We start from the raw sequence: 14,669 nt of genomic DNA, 5'->3' as shown, positions 1-14,669 counted from the left end.
ATGTTTTTATTCAAAAAGCAGAGCAAAGATGCTGCCTTCTTTACATACAAGTTTAAGACCTCCATAATGGCATTTATAATAAAGTTCAAGAAGTGGGAAGAAACACTCGACTACGTCTCGTGTTTCTCCCTACACTTCTTTCGTGCTCTAGCCGCTTCCTGCGTGCTTTATAACAGAACAAAGCACAGTCAAGGCTTCTCTATTTGTTAAGTAGGGGTTGAGATATGAACATTGAAGGCGCTATTGCTCAATGCAAATCTCTTCTTTTACAAGGAAAGCAAGTCACTGCTGAGAAGGTGAATAGTCTTGTTGCTGCAGCGAGCACGTTTGCCAAATATTCTCAGATTGCGCCTTCATCGAGCTTCCAAAGCAGTACAAGCGAAAATTACACGAAAGGAAAACAAGCAGTTAGTAAATACGGAACAGACTGAAACCTTTATTCCATCTAAACAGTCGAATCGTAAAATCATTTGTCAGTAAATTCACAGCACACAAAATCCATTAGATCTGCAATCGTGATAGAAGAGTGTCTTTCTCTTGCTCTTCTTGAAGTACGAATAGGCCAAGTCGGTCTAAACAGCGACAACAGAGGCTATGCCGGCAGAAAACACTCAGTACTCTTGCCACAGAATCGATTTGAAGAGCGTAAACAGCAGGATAAAAAGACATTCCAGCAGCGGGGTAGTTCTAGGTCACCGAGATCTATTCCATCTAAATAACCTAAGGGTAGAGAAAGAGCTCGAGCTTTGGCTAAAAACGCCAAATGCAAAGGTTTCGGTCCTGGAAAATAGAGAACCGTCGCGTTTCTCTCCTAAAAAAGCTCCGTAAGCATCAGTCCATGGTTTTGGGAACGGATCTTAGATTTAGTCCTCCGCTAAAGTATCCGCCTGCGGCCCAGTTTAATATACAAATAATAGACAATCGAATCCAAATGATCACACAATCAAATTCCTTCTCGTCGATAACAAGCTTAGGTCGGCGCTTCAGTCAATAGATTGGGTGTAAATCGAGACACACAGCCATCTGCACTATGAACTTTATTATTCCTGGGTCATTTTCAGGCACTGGTATGTTTCTCATGACAGTAGAACAAAGCGCCGATGACAGCTTATGTCAAAGTTCTGTCAGTTTATCGTCTTTTTCAAATATAACAAGATTCCTACGTGGTTGCGATCATTAAATGACTCCAGCTCAAATTTACTTTATTCGTTTAAATAAGACACCTACGGTAGGACGACCCGTTGCTGTCTCTCACTCGTACATTACTTGGCCTATAAGTATTTTTGTTGATGAACTTCTTACGATAAAGATACACATGCCTTCTGTGCTTGGAAATTCTACTGAGTTAATCCAATTTATTAAAAACACGGGTTTGACTTCAGTTCAATTTCTCTCATGTTACCGCGGATCTATTTCCTTTTATCCCGATGTGGATATAAAGAAAGCTTTGGTAGCCCCTGATCTCCTCCTTCGTAAGACCCATGTGTTCGTTATTCCATTACAGAGTCAGATCGCTAGACTTGTGGCTGTAAATGATTATTCGTCTTCGAAATTTATTTCAGGTATATATCATCAGAAGTATGGTATGCCTGGTATTGCCATAGGTAAAGGGGGTAACTTTCTAAAGCAACTGTGGTTCTACGTCGATGGGAGAGTGTAACAGGGTAATTTAGTCTTATCAACTGAGTTGATAACGTAAATTGGCCACCATAAAGAGTTCAAAAGCTGACGTTTCGAGCGTTAGTCCTTCGTCTACATTGCCATGGATACACCGTCTGTTTGCTGTCACAGTAGCGAAATGAAAAGTATATATCGTAGTACAAGCATTCCCCTGTTATCATATGGCAAGGTAGTCTTGAGGTGAATCCGAGCGTTCTGAATCGGTCGGGACTATGCCATAAGGACCGTTTTCACAGAAACATTCATTCATTCATTTTATTTTAGATTACCGGCAAATTCAAAATTTGCAGCTAAAAGTGCAAAAAGGAAACCCATAGATATTCAAATTCTTTTTAAAAAAAAGCCAATAAACAAGTAATAAAACGACTGACTACAGCTATACAAGACGAACGAGAATGCGATCATTTCCCAAGCATATTTTATGATCATATGTTTTGAAAACGGATGTTACTAAAAGCGGAGATAAGGAATGGGGAATGGAGAATGAGGAATGGAGAAAAAGGAATGGCGAATGAAGAATGATGAGTGAGGAATGGAGAATCAAGGATAGAGAATGGGGAATGGTGAATGGAGGATGGAGAATGGAGAATGAAAAATGAGGAATAGAGAATGAAGAATGAAGAATGAGGACTGGAGAACGAGGATTGGAGAATAAGGTATGGAGAATGAAGAATGGAGAATTGAGAATTGAGAATGGGGAATGGTAAATGGAGAATGGAAGTGGAGAATGGAGAATGGAGAATGGAGAATGGAAGTGGAGAATGGAGAATGGAGAATGGAGAAATGAGAATTGAGAATGGAGAATGGAGAATGGAGAATGGAGAATGGAGAATGAGGAATAGAGAATGGTGAATGAGGAATGGAGAATGGAGAATGGAGAATGGAGAATAGAGAATGGAGAATGGAAAATAGAGAATGGAGAATGGAGAATGAGGAATAGAGAATGAGGAATAGAGAATGAAGAATGGTGAATGAGGAATGGAGAATGGAGAATAGAGAATGAGGAATGGAGAATAGAGAATGGTGAATGGAGAATGGATAATGGTAAATAGAGAATGGAGAATGGAGAATGGAGAATGGAGAATGGGGAATGGAGAATGGAGAATGGGGAATGGAGAATGGGAATTGGTAATTGGAAAACTTGCCAGACTTTTGTAAATCGCCATTTTCGTCAATCTTAGAAGGACCCGACATCCTACAAGTGTCTGTGAATTTACCCTGGGTATGGTTATACTGGCAGCAATTTGGAGAACATATAGCTTCAACGAGAAATTCTTCTTGCGCAGCAAGTATTGAAGCCAGGATATTAGTTTGATGCGATCCCCACAAATTTGGAAAGTGCAAGGAACTTTACCAATTCTCGCTTTGTGAAAAAGTGGAAAAATATTTGAATTCAACTAAATGCGACCCGGCCCTAATAGGGGTTTTCTTGATCAGACACAAACCACTTGTTTCACTTTGCAAGCTAACGACCATAGGACGCGCCAATCTGATATCTCTGCCGTAAATATTAATAGCACGTGATGCATCAGACTCTTGAACTTCCATGGGTTTCCTGCAAATATGAGTAAACTCATCTTTAACCCTTTAACTCCCAAGATCTGATTGTTAATTCTCCCCTCTGGCTGCTACACATTTCCTTGTAAATAAGTTGCGAGAATTTGGTGTAAGATCAAGATAACAACTTCGACCTGATACATTTGAGAATTCTCATTTCCTATTTGCTGGATAGTGCATGGATATTGTAGGGAGAAGTTATTTGTTCATCATTTGTGGAAGTTAAAGGGTTAAAATGTGAACGAACACCCGACCAGAGCCTCAATTGTTGATGTTAATAAAAGTTATTCCCTCTTTTAGAAAATTAATTGACATTACCATATAAATTATACTCGTTACTTGCTAAGCTTCAGATAGTGACTTAACGAAACAAGTCGGGGTAACTTCTTTCAATTTATGCTTTCTCTTTAATTTTGATAAAAATATCTACTCCGCATTATAAACAATAAATTTTCCATTTTGCGATTTTATTTTCCCATCTGATTTTCCCATTCCCCATTGCTCATTCCCGCTTTTAGTAACATCCGTTTTAAGGCCCCGTGTCAGCCCATTAATGACTCATTTGCTGCCACAAGTTCATTTTGAACTAACATTTTGCTGGCAAGCAAAGTGATTTGAGAGTGAGAGAGAAAAGAGAACATTAATTACTAAGTTATCGGTTATAGGTCGTGACCGACGTCTTCGCTCAAAAACACTGCCCAGCCGGCACAACCGACGAAATACATTTTTGAAAAATGGCAACGAAACGTATGGATGTACTCGGCGACTCACGAAAGCGTTCCCGTGGGAGGAGATAAGAAAAGCAGACTGCAGAAAAATCCAATTAGATTGCAAGGTTCGCTACATTACCCTCTAATAAAAGAGGAAATTTCGTTATCAGTGTCATCGACTCAAAATACTTAGTTTGTCTTGTGTAAGTTCAGACCTTTTGTTATGTAACCTTTCCCGCTAAATTGATAGAAATTCGTTGCATTCGTCCCATTCCGCCTCTGAGAGATTAAGAAAACATTTTGAAAGAATGAACGCGTAAAGTGACTCTTAAGAGCCATTTTCGCACTCGTTTCGTGCTTCGAGGAAATGCCGCGTTCGCCTCGCTTGGCTCATAAAGCGGCTGTTATGCAGGCTAAAATACCTCTTCACATTTATAAGATAAGGTATCATTGATTTGTCAGAGCGGGAAGAGACATTTATAACGTGCAAATAGTCACGAGCTGAAAGGTAACTGACTGATTTGTAACAAGGACTCACCCTGACAAACAAGAAATGATCTCACTTTCCGAAAAGGAACGCTCTTTTAAACATAAACAAACTTCAAAAATAAGTAAAGGAAGCAAAACAATGAACAAAATAGATTTTTTCTTGACTTAGTTATTCCGGCGAGAACAAATGGTGAATGATTCACTCCTGGAAGCAAGCCTCTGAGGAGAAGTGAGAACACCGTTTAGGCAAAACTCTACAATTTGTGTACTTTACTAGCCTGTTCACAGACTCTCTTCATTTTTAGATATCGTCGAGTGCACGTATAAAAAAAAAAGTGCGTTCCGCCCTCTCTCACGAGCAATCGCTTATCTTGTGCGCGCATCAAATTCCCAAAACAGAAAAACGTCTGTGAGCAGGGTAGTACTTTCTGTTTCTACATATTTTTCCCACGGAGCTGGCAAGTGCAATTAATGACGGCTTTTTTCAGCAGGTCAACGTAGAGCGCTTTGCGGCGAACAGGCTTGGGAGGTACTTCTAATTCTAGTTGCTGACAAATGTTTTGAAGCATTCCAAGTTTAAGTCGCTCCAGAGATCCTCCCTTGGCCATGGCACAGATATCGTACTGATCGTAAGTGATGGGGTGCTGTAGCGTGATGGATAGGATTGTTTCTCTTGCCATGGCAAAGTTTTCCTCTTCTACTACAGCTTGGATTTCAGCATCGTCGGATGTTTGCCGTCGGACCTTCGCTGCAAGACGTGAGAAATATGAAGTGCACTGCTGCGGGGTAAGAAACTCGGATACTTTGAACAAACGAACACCATCAGGTCCTTGTGCACGTCTCATTTCACGTGATACGATATCACCGTCCAGTTTTCTGCCGCTGGTTTGACCAATTGTAAACTTCGCATTTAGATAATCCCTCTGGTTTTGGTTAAAGCGATATGCTTCTTTGCTCGGCTTTAGCGCCCATCCTTCTTTTACCTCTACTTCGCCGGATGTAGCCTCTCTTGTATCCCTAAAAGACGCAAACGAAATAACTTGACTGGTCGTGCCCTCCTCCAACCTGGACTTGTAGTCTAGTTTGGCAAGGTCTAACAAAGACCGTTTCTCTAAAGACTTGGTGCATTTCTCTAAAGATAGGTGTTTTTCGAGAGAAGACAGCCTTTGAAAGACCTTAACACACCCATCCTGAGGGCAGGTAAACACGGATGACGATTCATTTGTATTTTCAGTGGGATCATGAACCTGCTCCACTTCCGTCTCTTGCTTCTTCCTTGACTGAGTCGGTTTTGGGCTAAGGGGTTTAAAGTCTCCAGAAGAAAACTCAGATGAAAGCCAACCAATGCCATGCTCTGAAGTAGATAACACATAAAGAAACAAGATTTACATAAACAGCACTGTTAACCTACTTCAATACTTCACTCTGCACAGCCTGTGAAGAGTGCCCCTTTGGTCCACTTTGCTGCGCGAACAGATGAAACGTTTGCTTTTTACATCTTATGACCGGACATGTTCTTCAGAACCGCCATATTCTGCAATGTTCGTTTTAAAAATTTTGTAGAACAAATCAAGGACTATAAATTTATAAAGGGTCTAAGGGGCTTAAGTCTTTTACAAAGCAAAACCCCACGGGGTGGCAGACACCCGCTCCTCCTGCGTACCAGGATGGGAAATGGATGCCTTTCATGCGTCTGAAGGCTATAACAAACGATAAACGTACACCTTTTTACTCAAACTATAAAAAAATATATATTTGCGCGATGAAATAATTCTAAAAAAGGAAGAATTGTGAATTTTCATTAGGCTAACCTTCTGATGTTGTTTCCAATGGGATCTCTTTTCCCTTTCCCATACCATAAGCGCGCCAAGCTACGAGAATTTCGTCTTTAAACTCGAAATTGTTTAATTTGTTGATACCAGTAATCTTTCTGTTGTCATCTACTACTGCTTCCTCTTCAACACTTTGCATGACAGCAACTCGAACTCCTTCTATCCCCCCATGCGAAAGAAGAGCACTCTTCAGTTGTTCGGCATTGGTCACGTCATTTCCTTCGTTTATGAAAGTCCTGACGTGATTCTTGCAGGTTGCAGCGAGCCTGTCTGCGGCACCTTTTCCACCCTGTGGGTCAGAAAAGTCAATGCGCTTGATTTCGATGCCGGTGGAGGAGGATATCACTGGGCATGAGAGTACGGTGGACGACGAATGATAACATCCTGCGTTATCTTGGCGAAAGAACGCCTTGTTAATCTCACTGTGCTCCAGCTTGATGGTATTCAGGACATCCTGCATGATTTTAACCACTGCAGCACTGCCTTGATTGCACGACTGGACTATGTGCAGAAAGCCCTGCCACTGGAGTACCCCGCTCACACGACGGTCGACGACAGAAACGTGCCAGGAGATACCTCGCTTACCAAACCAGTCGGCTTGGGACTCTCTGTATTTTTGTGGCAGGAACTTCATGGCCCAGTCGTTAATTATCAAGACAGTGTTGTCGTCAAGTTTCTCCAGTGCATCTATTCTCGCTTGGTCTTGGTTAGCTGATCTAAGGATGTGGCATTTCCAGGACATTATGGCCAGCTGGGCTGTCTGGAATACAAATAGCGCTTCGTCTTTCGCGTCCTGAGTCGGAAAGGTCGTCTCGCCAAGGACCCGTTCAATCTTTGCCAGAGTTTCCTGAAGACTTTGACAACGGTCACAAAGATCAGTGTGTTGGTGACTGCATTGTTGCTGGTAATCTGCATCACTACTGTCGCTAAGAGCAAACAACACACAATGGTCTGCTACGTTAGAGGGGCTTGTGACATGAACCTGTTGATAAAACAAAACTGAGATTACTGTTTGTCTGTGCTTATACTTCAATATAATAGTTAATCAAATGATTTTTTAATCTAACATATATTATTAACGTAAGGGGGCGAATAACTTTTAACCTTAACCTTAGAAAAAAACTATCCTCGTGCGCGCATTGTTAATCTCGAGAATTTATGTAAGCTAGTTACACGTGCACCATTTAGTGAAGAAAAAGAGTACAAAATATATATTTGTTTTACGGAATGATTTTGTTGACGAGGTAAAATAAGTACTTACTTTTAGTTTTATTCAAGCTGTCTTTCTGGAGTCAGAATTCACATTACCTTATAGTCCCCCTTCAAATACTGCTTGCTTGTCATAAGAGCTTGCACAACTGTAGTCTCCCACTCCTTGCCGGAACCTAATCCCCCTATTTGGCGTACGAGGGCCACGAGATCATCAAATGCGCGAGCGCCTTCAGCTGCAAAATAATCTAAGCCCTGCAGTGATTTTCTTACAGAGGCACTGCACTCAAAGAGTACCCGTCTCATAGTAGTTTCGCTGAATGGTTTGAAGTTGATCTCCAAACAGTACTGAGTCTACTGTTGTATCACTCGCTCGGGTATCATCATACGGATTACGTTAGGTACTTGAATAACCTCACCAGACGAAAGCTTGAGATGTTTTTGCCAAAATGGAAGGTCCTGAACAAGATGCGGGCTCGTGATGAAACCAAGAAAGTGGTCAAGCTGCCTCAAGTCTACTCGTATTCGTGTGGTAGGCTGTTGTGGAACTTGAGCGCCTCGGCCAAACTGTGATCGATGAAGATTAGCCATGGAGTATCGGTATCTTGTCAACCCCGGGATATAACGGGAAATGTCGTTGAAAGTTCCAACCCCTGCCATAATCGAAAGCACTTGTCTACGGGTATCCCAGCTGGTTGCATTCTGGTACGCTTCTGCTAGGGCCTCTAAATACAAATGCTCTGGATGTGACAACTCGCTTACACCTAGGGCCTTGTTCATAGCCGTAGAAGAGGCTAAACGTCGCCAGAGTTCACCAGCATTATCAGGGGTGACGCTCTTTAGCACAGTTGCTACTATTTCTGTGGCTCTCCTTGTTTGACGTTGTCTTGTTCGCTCAGAGGAATCACTCCAAGAAAGCCATGGCTTTCCAAGCGGTTCAAGTTTGCATGCTGCCAGGAACTCACTCAGCTTTTCGCGCGGCTCATGTAAGATCACAGGTGTGGGCTCGTCACTCTGAGTGGAAGCTGTGCTTATTGTGTCTGGTGACAGAAAGGTGTCATCAGCGATTTTTAGGCGTCCAAGGCTTTCTGCGAACTCTTCAACAGATTGACCGGTATCACTTTGTCCTGGAGATGAGTTTGAGCTGTTCTGTAACATACAAAAAAGACGTTTAGACATCAATGTTACTTCAATATTTCTGTTTATTTTGTCACTGGGCATTAGTTTTTTTTATTATAGTTCGAAACTTAAGTTATACATCATTTAAAAAAAAGAAAATATGAATTTACATGCATACCGCTATCATTATCAATACTCCCGCTCCAGCCAGGCCGAAAGGAATTTAAAGAAACGAACAGTGACCTATTCGTCTTAAAATCATTTTCAGAGTCATTTTCAAAGTTTACAGTTATTCACAGTTACCCAGCCCTTTCGGAATTTTGGCATTTGTTATGTTGGAATAACTGTCTGTATCCAAGGTTACCGTTTACTTACTTACATTTGCTTCTGAAGTCTCTAGTTCTACGCATGGAGTAACTTCAATCATTGGTGCGGGTGTCACTTTCTGTTGTTGGTTTGTCTCCGTGAAATGTTGCTTGCACATTCTGCAAAGAGCTGTGGCAAAAATAAAAGTTAACCTTGTTAAAAGGCCATCGCCGATTTCTTTACTATTCTTCAAAGCCATTTTCTTCTTTGGGGGGAGGGGAACAGGAGAATAAAGGGTATTGTAACGCTTGCGCATATGTTGCTTTACGCCCTCGCTCGTTTAAAATTAAAGCGTATACTTTAGCTACAAACGTGTTACGATAAACTTACGCGATCCAACTTGAATAAGTATTCCTTCAGTGTTTAAAATAAATGCAGATAGAACGCTGTCCAAATGCCGATCGCCTTTGACCGAGGCTGTTTTGTGAGCAGCTATTTCTAGCGGAATGCTACAATTCACTTTTGAGGATCTCCAGCGCATACCAAATTCCGCTCTGTGGCGAGGGCATATTGTCAATGACAAGTGGGACTCTTCCACTGCAAATACCCCTAAACAAAGGTAAAGGGAAAATTATCCATTGCATACATCACGAGCGAGTTGAGAGGCTCGTGTGCAAGGAGATCTCGAGGTCCCCTTTTTCATAAAAAAGTCTTTAAAGTCTGTGTATCAGTGACAGGTGTGTGTGCGTGGGTGGCGGAGCGGGGGGGGGGGTGGGGGTGGTGAATAAAGATCTTTTTTGCTACCGTAAGCGTTAATATTAGGTTTGCAAAATATTAACGCCGCGGATAAAAGCCTGCGATTTTTAAAGAGATGAGCTCGTTTGCTTATTGTTCTTGCAAGCAGGATACAAAAGAGCGGTACACAAGTACTGGGGACAATAATTTTGTCACATGGAAGGGGACATTTCGGTTCGACCGACCGAAATAACCTGACCGACCGAAATAACCTGACCAACCGAAATAACCTGACCGACCGAAATAACCTGACCGGTCAAAGTGGACCAGCTTCAAAGGTGTTCCCAAATATTCTGGTAGGACCGAACCGAAATGGTCCATTCCATTTGATTTCTAACCGAAACTTGCGGAATTTTGGGCTGAATGGAAAGCACCCGAAGATTTTCTTAGAATAACATGACCATCTAGAGGTCTGTGATAAAGAGATGATGGAAATGTACACCACTATTAGCCGCTACGTAAGACGGTAAGACAGTACATAAGATTTACCTGCTCTTGCTAACAGCAGTTTCCATTCAGTGTCAAGTGCTGTATCTGCTTTTAATCCATACAGCTCGCAGTGCCTCGAAATGTCCCTTGTACAATTTCTTAAAGCGAGAACTTCAACTTGGCCTGGATAATCGCTGCTTAAACCACAGGGTGTGGCGTCGTGTAATAAACCAGAAAAACTACATGAGTGAAACGTTGCCGAAGCCATGACAAAAAACAAAGCTCTCCCAACAAACGAGACAAACTCCACTAACGCTGTTTCGGTATTCGTAATACTAGACGGGAATAATTCAATTAAAAATAATATCGTAGAGGCACGTGCAATATTAAGTGGCGAAACAGTTCGTGACAATATATAAATTTTATTCCAGGAGCATTTGACCTGGAAATGTTTTATTAATATTGTTCCTAGAGTCGAATAATTCTACACTGATGATCCATAAACAGACGTACAGTTGTACATTTTTTCATTGGGACAGCTGTAATTGCTTCTTTGTCTGTTTACATTGTGTACGAAGTATAGCACGTACCGTCATATGCGACAAGCTTGCGTGACCAATCTCTGCACGTTTGCTAAATTACACGTCATATGATCTTGTTATCCCGTCTAGTATCTGATTTGTTCGCTCAATAAGAATAATACTCACCTCAGTTAACTGTGTGGTTTGAGCAGTGGTTAATTTTCATCATTGTATGTTATTTTCGGACCAAAACATACTCGGGTTTCATTATTATTAAAGCGTCTGATAATGCGTAATAAGCGCTGCGTGGGAAGTGATTAGATAGCTCAAGCGCTGAAGTTGCTGGACACATTTTGGTCAAAATCAGGTATGGATGAGTTGCCACTTCACAGGACAAACAGATTGAGAGATGGATTTAACTTCTATCGCAACAAGCAATGGTAAGTTGTTCGTTCAACAAAACTTTGCGTTAAAAATATGAATTCATTCAGCGGGCCGTCTAATTTGCATAAATTTTATTTACTCAGATACTCAAATTGCTTACTTTAGTGTGAGGACTATATTGGATTTCCAGAGCTAAAACTTTCCAGTAATTTAGTTCAATAGCCAAGGTTTTATTCTATATGGGTTTTACTAGGAAGCGGCATATACCAGTGGCCTTTTACAACAGTTAAAGTTCGCCTTCATTTATTAACATTTCCAGGGATACAAATTTGACCTTTTTAAACTTGTCGATTGTAAATGTTAAAAACTTCTTTCTTCAAATTTCTTTCAGGAAATTAAAGAGTAAGTACGAAATAATACTTGGCTGAAGTTTCGATGTTAGGGATTGTTTCTTATGCGTTCACCGTTTTCTCGAAGTTGCGGTCGGATTTTGTTCTTTTGAGTACGAAAAACCAGCAAAAAATCGATTTTTCAAACTTTTTGTAATTTCTCCCGTACAATGAATCGCTTGAACCCAAAATTATTTTTTCTTCAATAAGGTTACTAAAAGGGATGTTTTGGCGAGAGGAAAAAAAATTCGTTTTTTTCACGAGTGTCATGCGATTTTCGATTTTCTCGGAAAATGGCTCTTAAACAACAGGATGAAGAGAACTTGGACCAGTTGAGGAATGAGTTCAATGGCGAGCATAAAGATTATCACGTTTTGTTGGAGTTAGACGAGGAAAAGAATATATTGTATCAATGGTTCGATATCCGGGACTGTCAATTCTTCGAATGATAAAATAAGAGTGTAAGAAACGTATTTAGGCACTAGATAAAAAAATACAGTCTCAAACCGTCTAAGAAAATGAGCCACGGAGGAAGGTCCAATTCAACTGACAGGACAACATTGAGTTCTTTCTCTACGAAACATCTTTCTCGAAAAGGAAGAAATTTAAGGCATTAAAAGATTTTCCCGAGAATATATCAGAAAGCAACAAAAGGAAGGTCAGAAGTGTCAAGAAGGAACTAAACTGAAAGAAAATATCAAAATATCAGAGCGAAACCTTTATGTCAACGTGCATGCTGCTGCATTCGTTCGTATGCCATCCTGTGCCTCATTTTGAATGTTTGAGCACAGGGCTTTTGCTGTAATCCGAGTGTAACGATGTAAACACAGTCCTTCAAGATCACAAAGAAGAGACAGTAGTTCAAGTGCAAGCGCTTTCGCGTTATCATCCATCCTGAACCACCTAAAAGTTCATCCCGTCGTCAAACAGATCAGACCTGCCCCTCTGTAGAGGTAGTACACTACAGTCAAGTGCAGCAAGTTTCCCCGTTCAGGGCCTTCAGTTCATACTTTCATACTCACCTTTGGAAGCCCAATACTTGTAGACTTTTTCCCAGTCTTTTTACTACTTTCTGTGTTATTTCTTTTTTTTAAGCATTCTCCCTCAAACTCTAAATCAAATCGTTGCGACTTTCTCTTCACCTTTCCGCCGCTTTGCTTTGTTGTGCTTTCGCCGACCTCAATCAATTTAATTTAAATATTTTGCACTGTTTGAGATTTACTCACGTGTTCTCGGCAAATGAGCATGCGTTAGGTTTCGCTTTAGGCGCCGCCTGCAGGCAATTGTACACACCGTCGACTTGACTTGAATTGAATACCCAATTATATCGGGTTTGCCGGAATACAATGATCAGAATTCGTGGAAAAAGAGTTTTGACGGTTTTAGCTTTTGTGATGGCAATTTGTGTATCTTTCCAGCTAGGTCTTATATGGAGTACTCGTTCCTCCTTTTCTGACATTGTTCGTGAACAAATAGATGTCGAAAGCCATATGCAGCGGTTGCAATTACGAGAACTGACAATGAATCACAAAGTAACTTCTACTTCGCAAGTTAATTACAAATCATTTCTTATAACCAGGAGATCTTGTATGCAACATTACGATCTTCTTATGATTATCTCCTCCGCTCCAGGTAACTTCGAAAGAAGGAATAACATTCGTAAGACATGGGCATTTGACAGATCCGCAAAACCAAGATGGACGTCAGTTTTTCTGGTCGCTCAAACACGGAATGAAGCAGTTTCGAACGTGTTGCTCGACGAAGATGAAGCTCTCAAGGACCTTGTGCGAGCTAGCTATTATGACCACTACTGGAATCAAACCCGAAAAATACAAATGGGCTTCGAATGGGCAGTAACGTATTGCAATTTCTCGTTTCTTTTGAAGTTGGATGACGACGTTTTCGTGCACGTTCCAAGAGTTCTCTCCTTCTTAAGCGCACCCACCACGCCGAAGAAGATGTTTTATGCTGGCTGTCATTATGCAAACATGGGCCCTCATAGGAAAGGCAAATGGATGGTAACTTACGAGGAATATAACGAGACAAGATATCCAGATTTTTGCCCCGGTTTTGGATACGTTTTATCTCACGATGTTGTGCGTGCATTTGTTGACACTTTCTCTTCTTTGCCGTTCTTCAGACTGGACGATGTTTACGTTGGCATGCTGGCGAGTAAGAACGGAATAAGTATCACAAACAATGTGGGTTTTGAAGTATGGCATCCACCCAAGTATGTATGTGTTCCAACAAAGGATACTTTAGTCAGGCATGATGTTGGGGAAGAGTGCCAGATGAAAATGTTTAACTTAGCCATTTTCCCTCGGTAGTTTAATGGCGTGGTTAGTACATACGTATATTAAGACAAATTCTTCAGCGAATGATGTTTCCCTGTTCAATATCCGTTGTTCATTTGAATGCAGCTAATTAAAGCTATCTTTGTCTTGAATGGGCGTTGCTCGGAGAGTCAGAATCAGGCCATTGGATGCTACAACATTCATCGACAATCAGGCGTTGTTCATTTGAGCTTTCTTGTTTTGAACGCGCATTGCTCGAAGAGTCAGAACCAGGACATTGGATATTTACCAGTAATCAAGCTGAGTGTCAAAGCAAATTGTATATCTGTCACTATTAGCAGTAGATATCGAGATACGACTATCGCAGTTTATTATTTTATGGGGAATGTTATTGAATCTTATTGCTTTCTCATCTTGTAAAAATTGATTGCAACTTTAGATACATTTCTTTTTCCTTGAAAATGCACAAAAAGTGACTGTGGAGAAGTTTGTCGGATAAATTAGTAAAGTTCGTATCACATTGTATTGACATGCTTTAATAGTGTCTGAGGATGAGTCGCTCTTAGTGGCTAAAAACTATCAAAATGTGATGTAAGATTTAGCTCTTACCGACCTAAGAGCAATGAAGACTTTATATTCTTTGATCCAGACACATACAGGGTGAGGAAGCAAGAGACACGGAACAATTTATTTCAGAAATGAAGTTGATGGAATGAATTCTTCCAGCGGGTTTTTAAGCAATCTTAAAACATTGACTCATACATGTAACCAAAGATTACTCAACGGAACTATTCCGTTTCAGTGTAGAATAGAAACTGTCACACTGCTACAGAGGTCAGATAATTTCTAGGCTTTCAATTTTACTTTTACCTATTAAAAGAGAGTTCGCATTATTATGCTCAGAAATGCTGAAAGGAAAACAAACAGTGAGTAAATACGGAACAGACTGAAACCT

The 14,669-nt window shown here is 40.8% G+C and overlaps 3 protein-coding genes and 1 pseudogene across 3 annotated transcripts; 1 reads left to right on the top strand and 3 right to left on the bottom strand.

Moving 5' to 3' along the window:
- The window catches only part of LOC149049202 (beta-1,3-galactosyltransferase 1-like), a 74,785-nt pseudogene that overhangs the window by 33,744 nt on the left and 26,372 nt on the right, over positions 1-14,669 (bottom strand).
- LOC149049212 (uncharacterized) lies at positions 4,575-8,626 on the bottom strand. Its single transcript, XM_089201816.1, has 3 exons — positions 7,577-8,626; positions 6,248-7,250; positions 4,575-5,790 (listed from the first exon to the last, which is right to left on the bottom strand). The coding sequence occupies exons 1-3, from the start codon at positions 7,781-7,783 to the stop codon at positions 4,871-4,873; spliced, it is 2,130 nt and encodes a 709-aa protein (XP_089057942.1). The 5' UTR covers positions 7,784-8,626; the 3' UTR covers positions 4,575-4,870.
- LOC149049211 (uncharacterized) lies at positions 8,825-10,502 on the bottom strand. Its single transcript, XM_089201833.1, has 3 exons — positions 10,187-10,502; positions 9,293-9,511; positions 8,825-9,091 (listed from the first exon to the last, which is right to left on the bottom strand). Exons 1-3 carry the CDS (start codon positions 10,392-10,394, stop codon positions 8,964-8,966), a joined length of 555 nt encoding a protein of 184 aa, XP_089057959.1. The 5' UTR covers positions 10,395-10,502; the 3' UTR covers positions 8,825-8,963.
- LOC149049210 (beta-1,3-galactosyltransferase 1-like) lies at positions 12,629-14,607 on the top strand. The gene has a single exon (XM_089201828.1). The coding sequence runs from the start codon at positions 12,767-12,769 to the stop codon at positions 13,745-13,747; it is 981 nt and encodes a 326-aa protein (XP_089057954.1). The 5' UTR covers positions 12,629-12,766; the 3' UTR covers positions 13,748-14,607.

This window comes from Pocillopora damicornis, chromosome 3 (assembly GCF_964200805.1).
Source record: "Pocillopora damicornis chromosome 3, jaPocDami1.2, whole genome shotgun sequence".
NCBI classification, from domain to species: Eukaryota; Metazoa; Cnidaria; class Anthozoa; order Scleractinia; family Pocilloporidae; genus Pocillopora; species Pocillopora damicornis.
The sequence above is the reverse complement of the archived record's forward strand: the minus strand, read 5'-3'. Positions and strand labels throughout refer to the sequence as shown.

Coding starts and splice junctions, on each gene's coding strand:
- LOC149049212 (XM_089201816.1), bottom strand. CDS start 7,783: ATGAGACGGGTACTCTTTGAGTGCAGTGCCTCTGTAAGAAAATCACTG. Junction 7,251..7,576: donor ATTTGAAGGGGGACTATAAG/GTAATGTGAATT, acceptor TTTTATCAACAG/GTTCATGTCACAAGCCCCTC. Junction 5,791..6,247: donor ATTGGAAACAACATCAGAAG/GTTAGCCTAATG, acceptor TATCTACTTCAG/AGCATGGCATTGGTTGGCTT.
- LOC149049211 (XM_089201833.1), bottom strand. CDS start 10,394: ATGGCTTCGGCAACGTTTCACTCATGTAGTTTTTCTGGTTTATTACAC. Junction 9,512..10,186: donor ACTGCTGTTAGCAAGAGCAG/GTAAATCTTATG, acceptor ACCTTTGTTTAG/GGGTATTTGCAGTGGAAGAG. Junction 9,092..9,292: donor ACTTATTCAAGTTGGATCGC/GTAAGTTTATCG, acceptor TTTTTGCCACAG/CTCTTTGCAGAATGTGCAAG.
- LOC149049210 (XM_089201828.1), top strand. CDS start 12,767: ATGATCAGAATTCGTGGAAAAAGAGTTTTGACGGTTTTAGCTTTTGTG.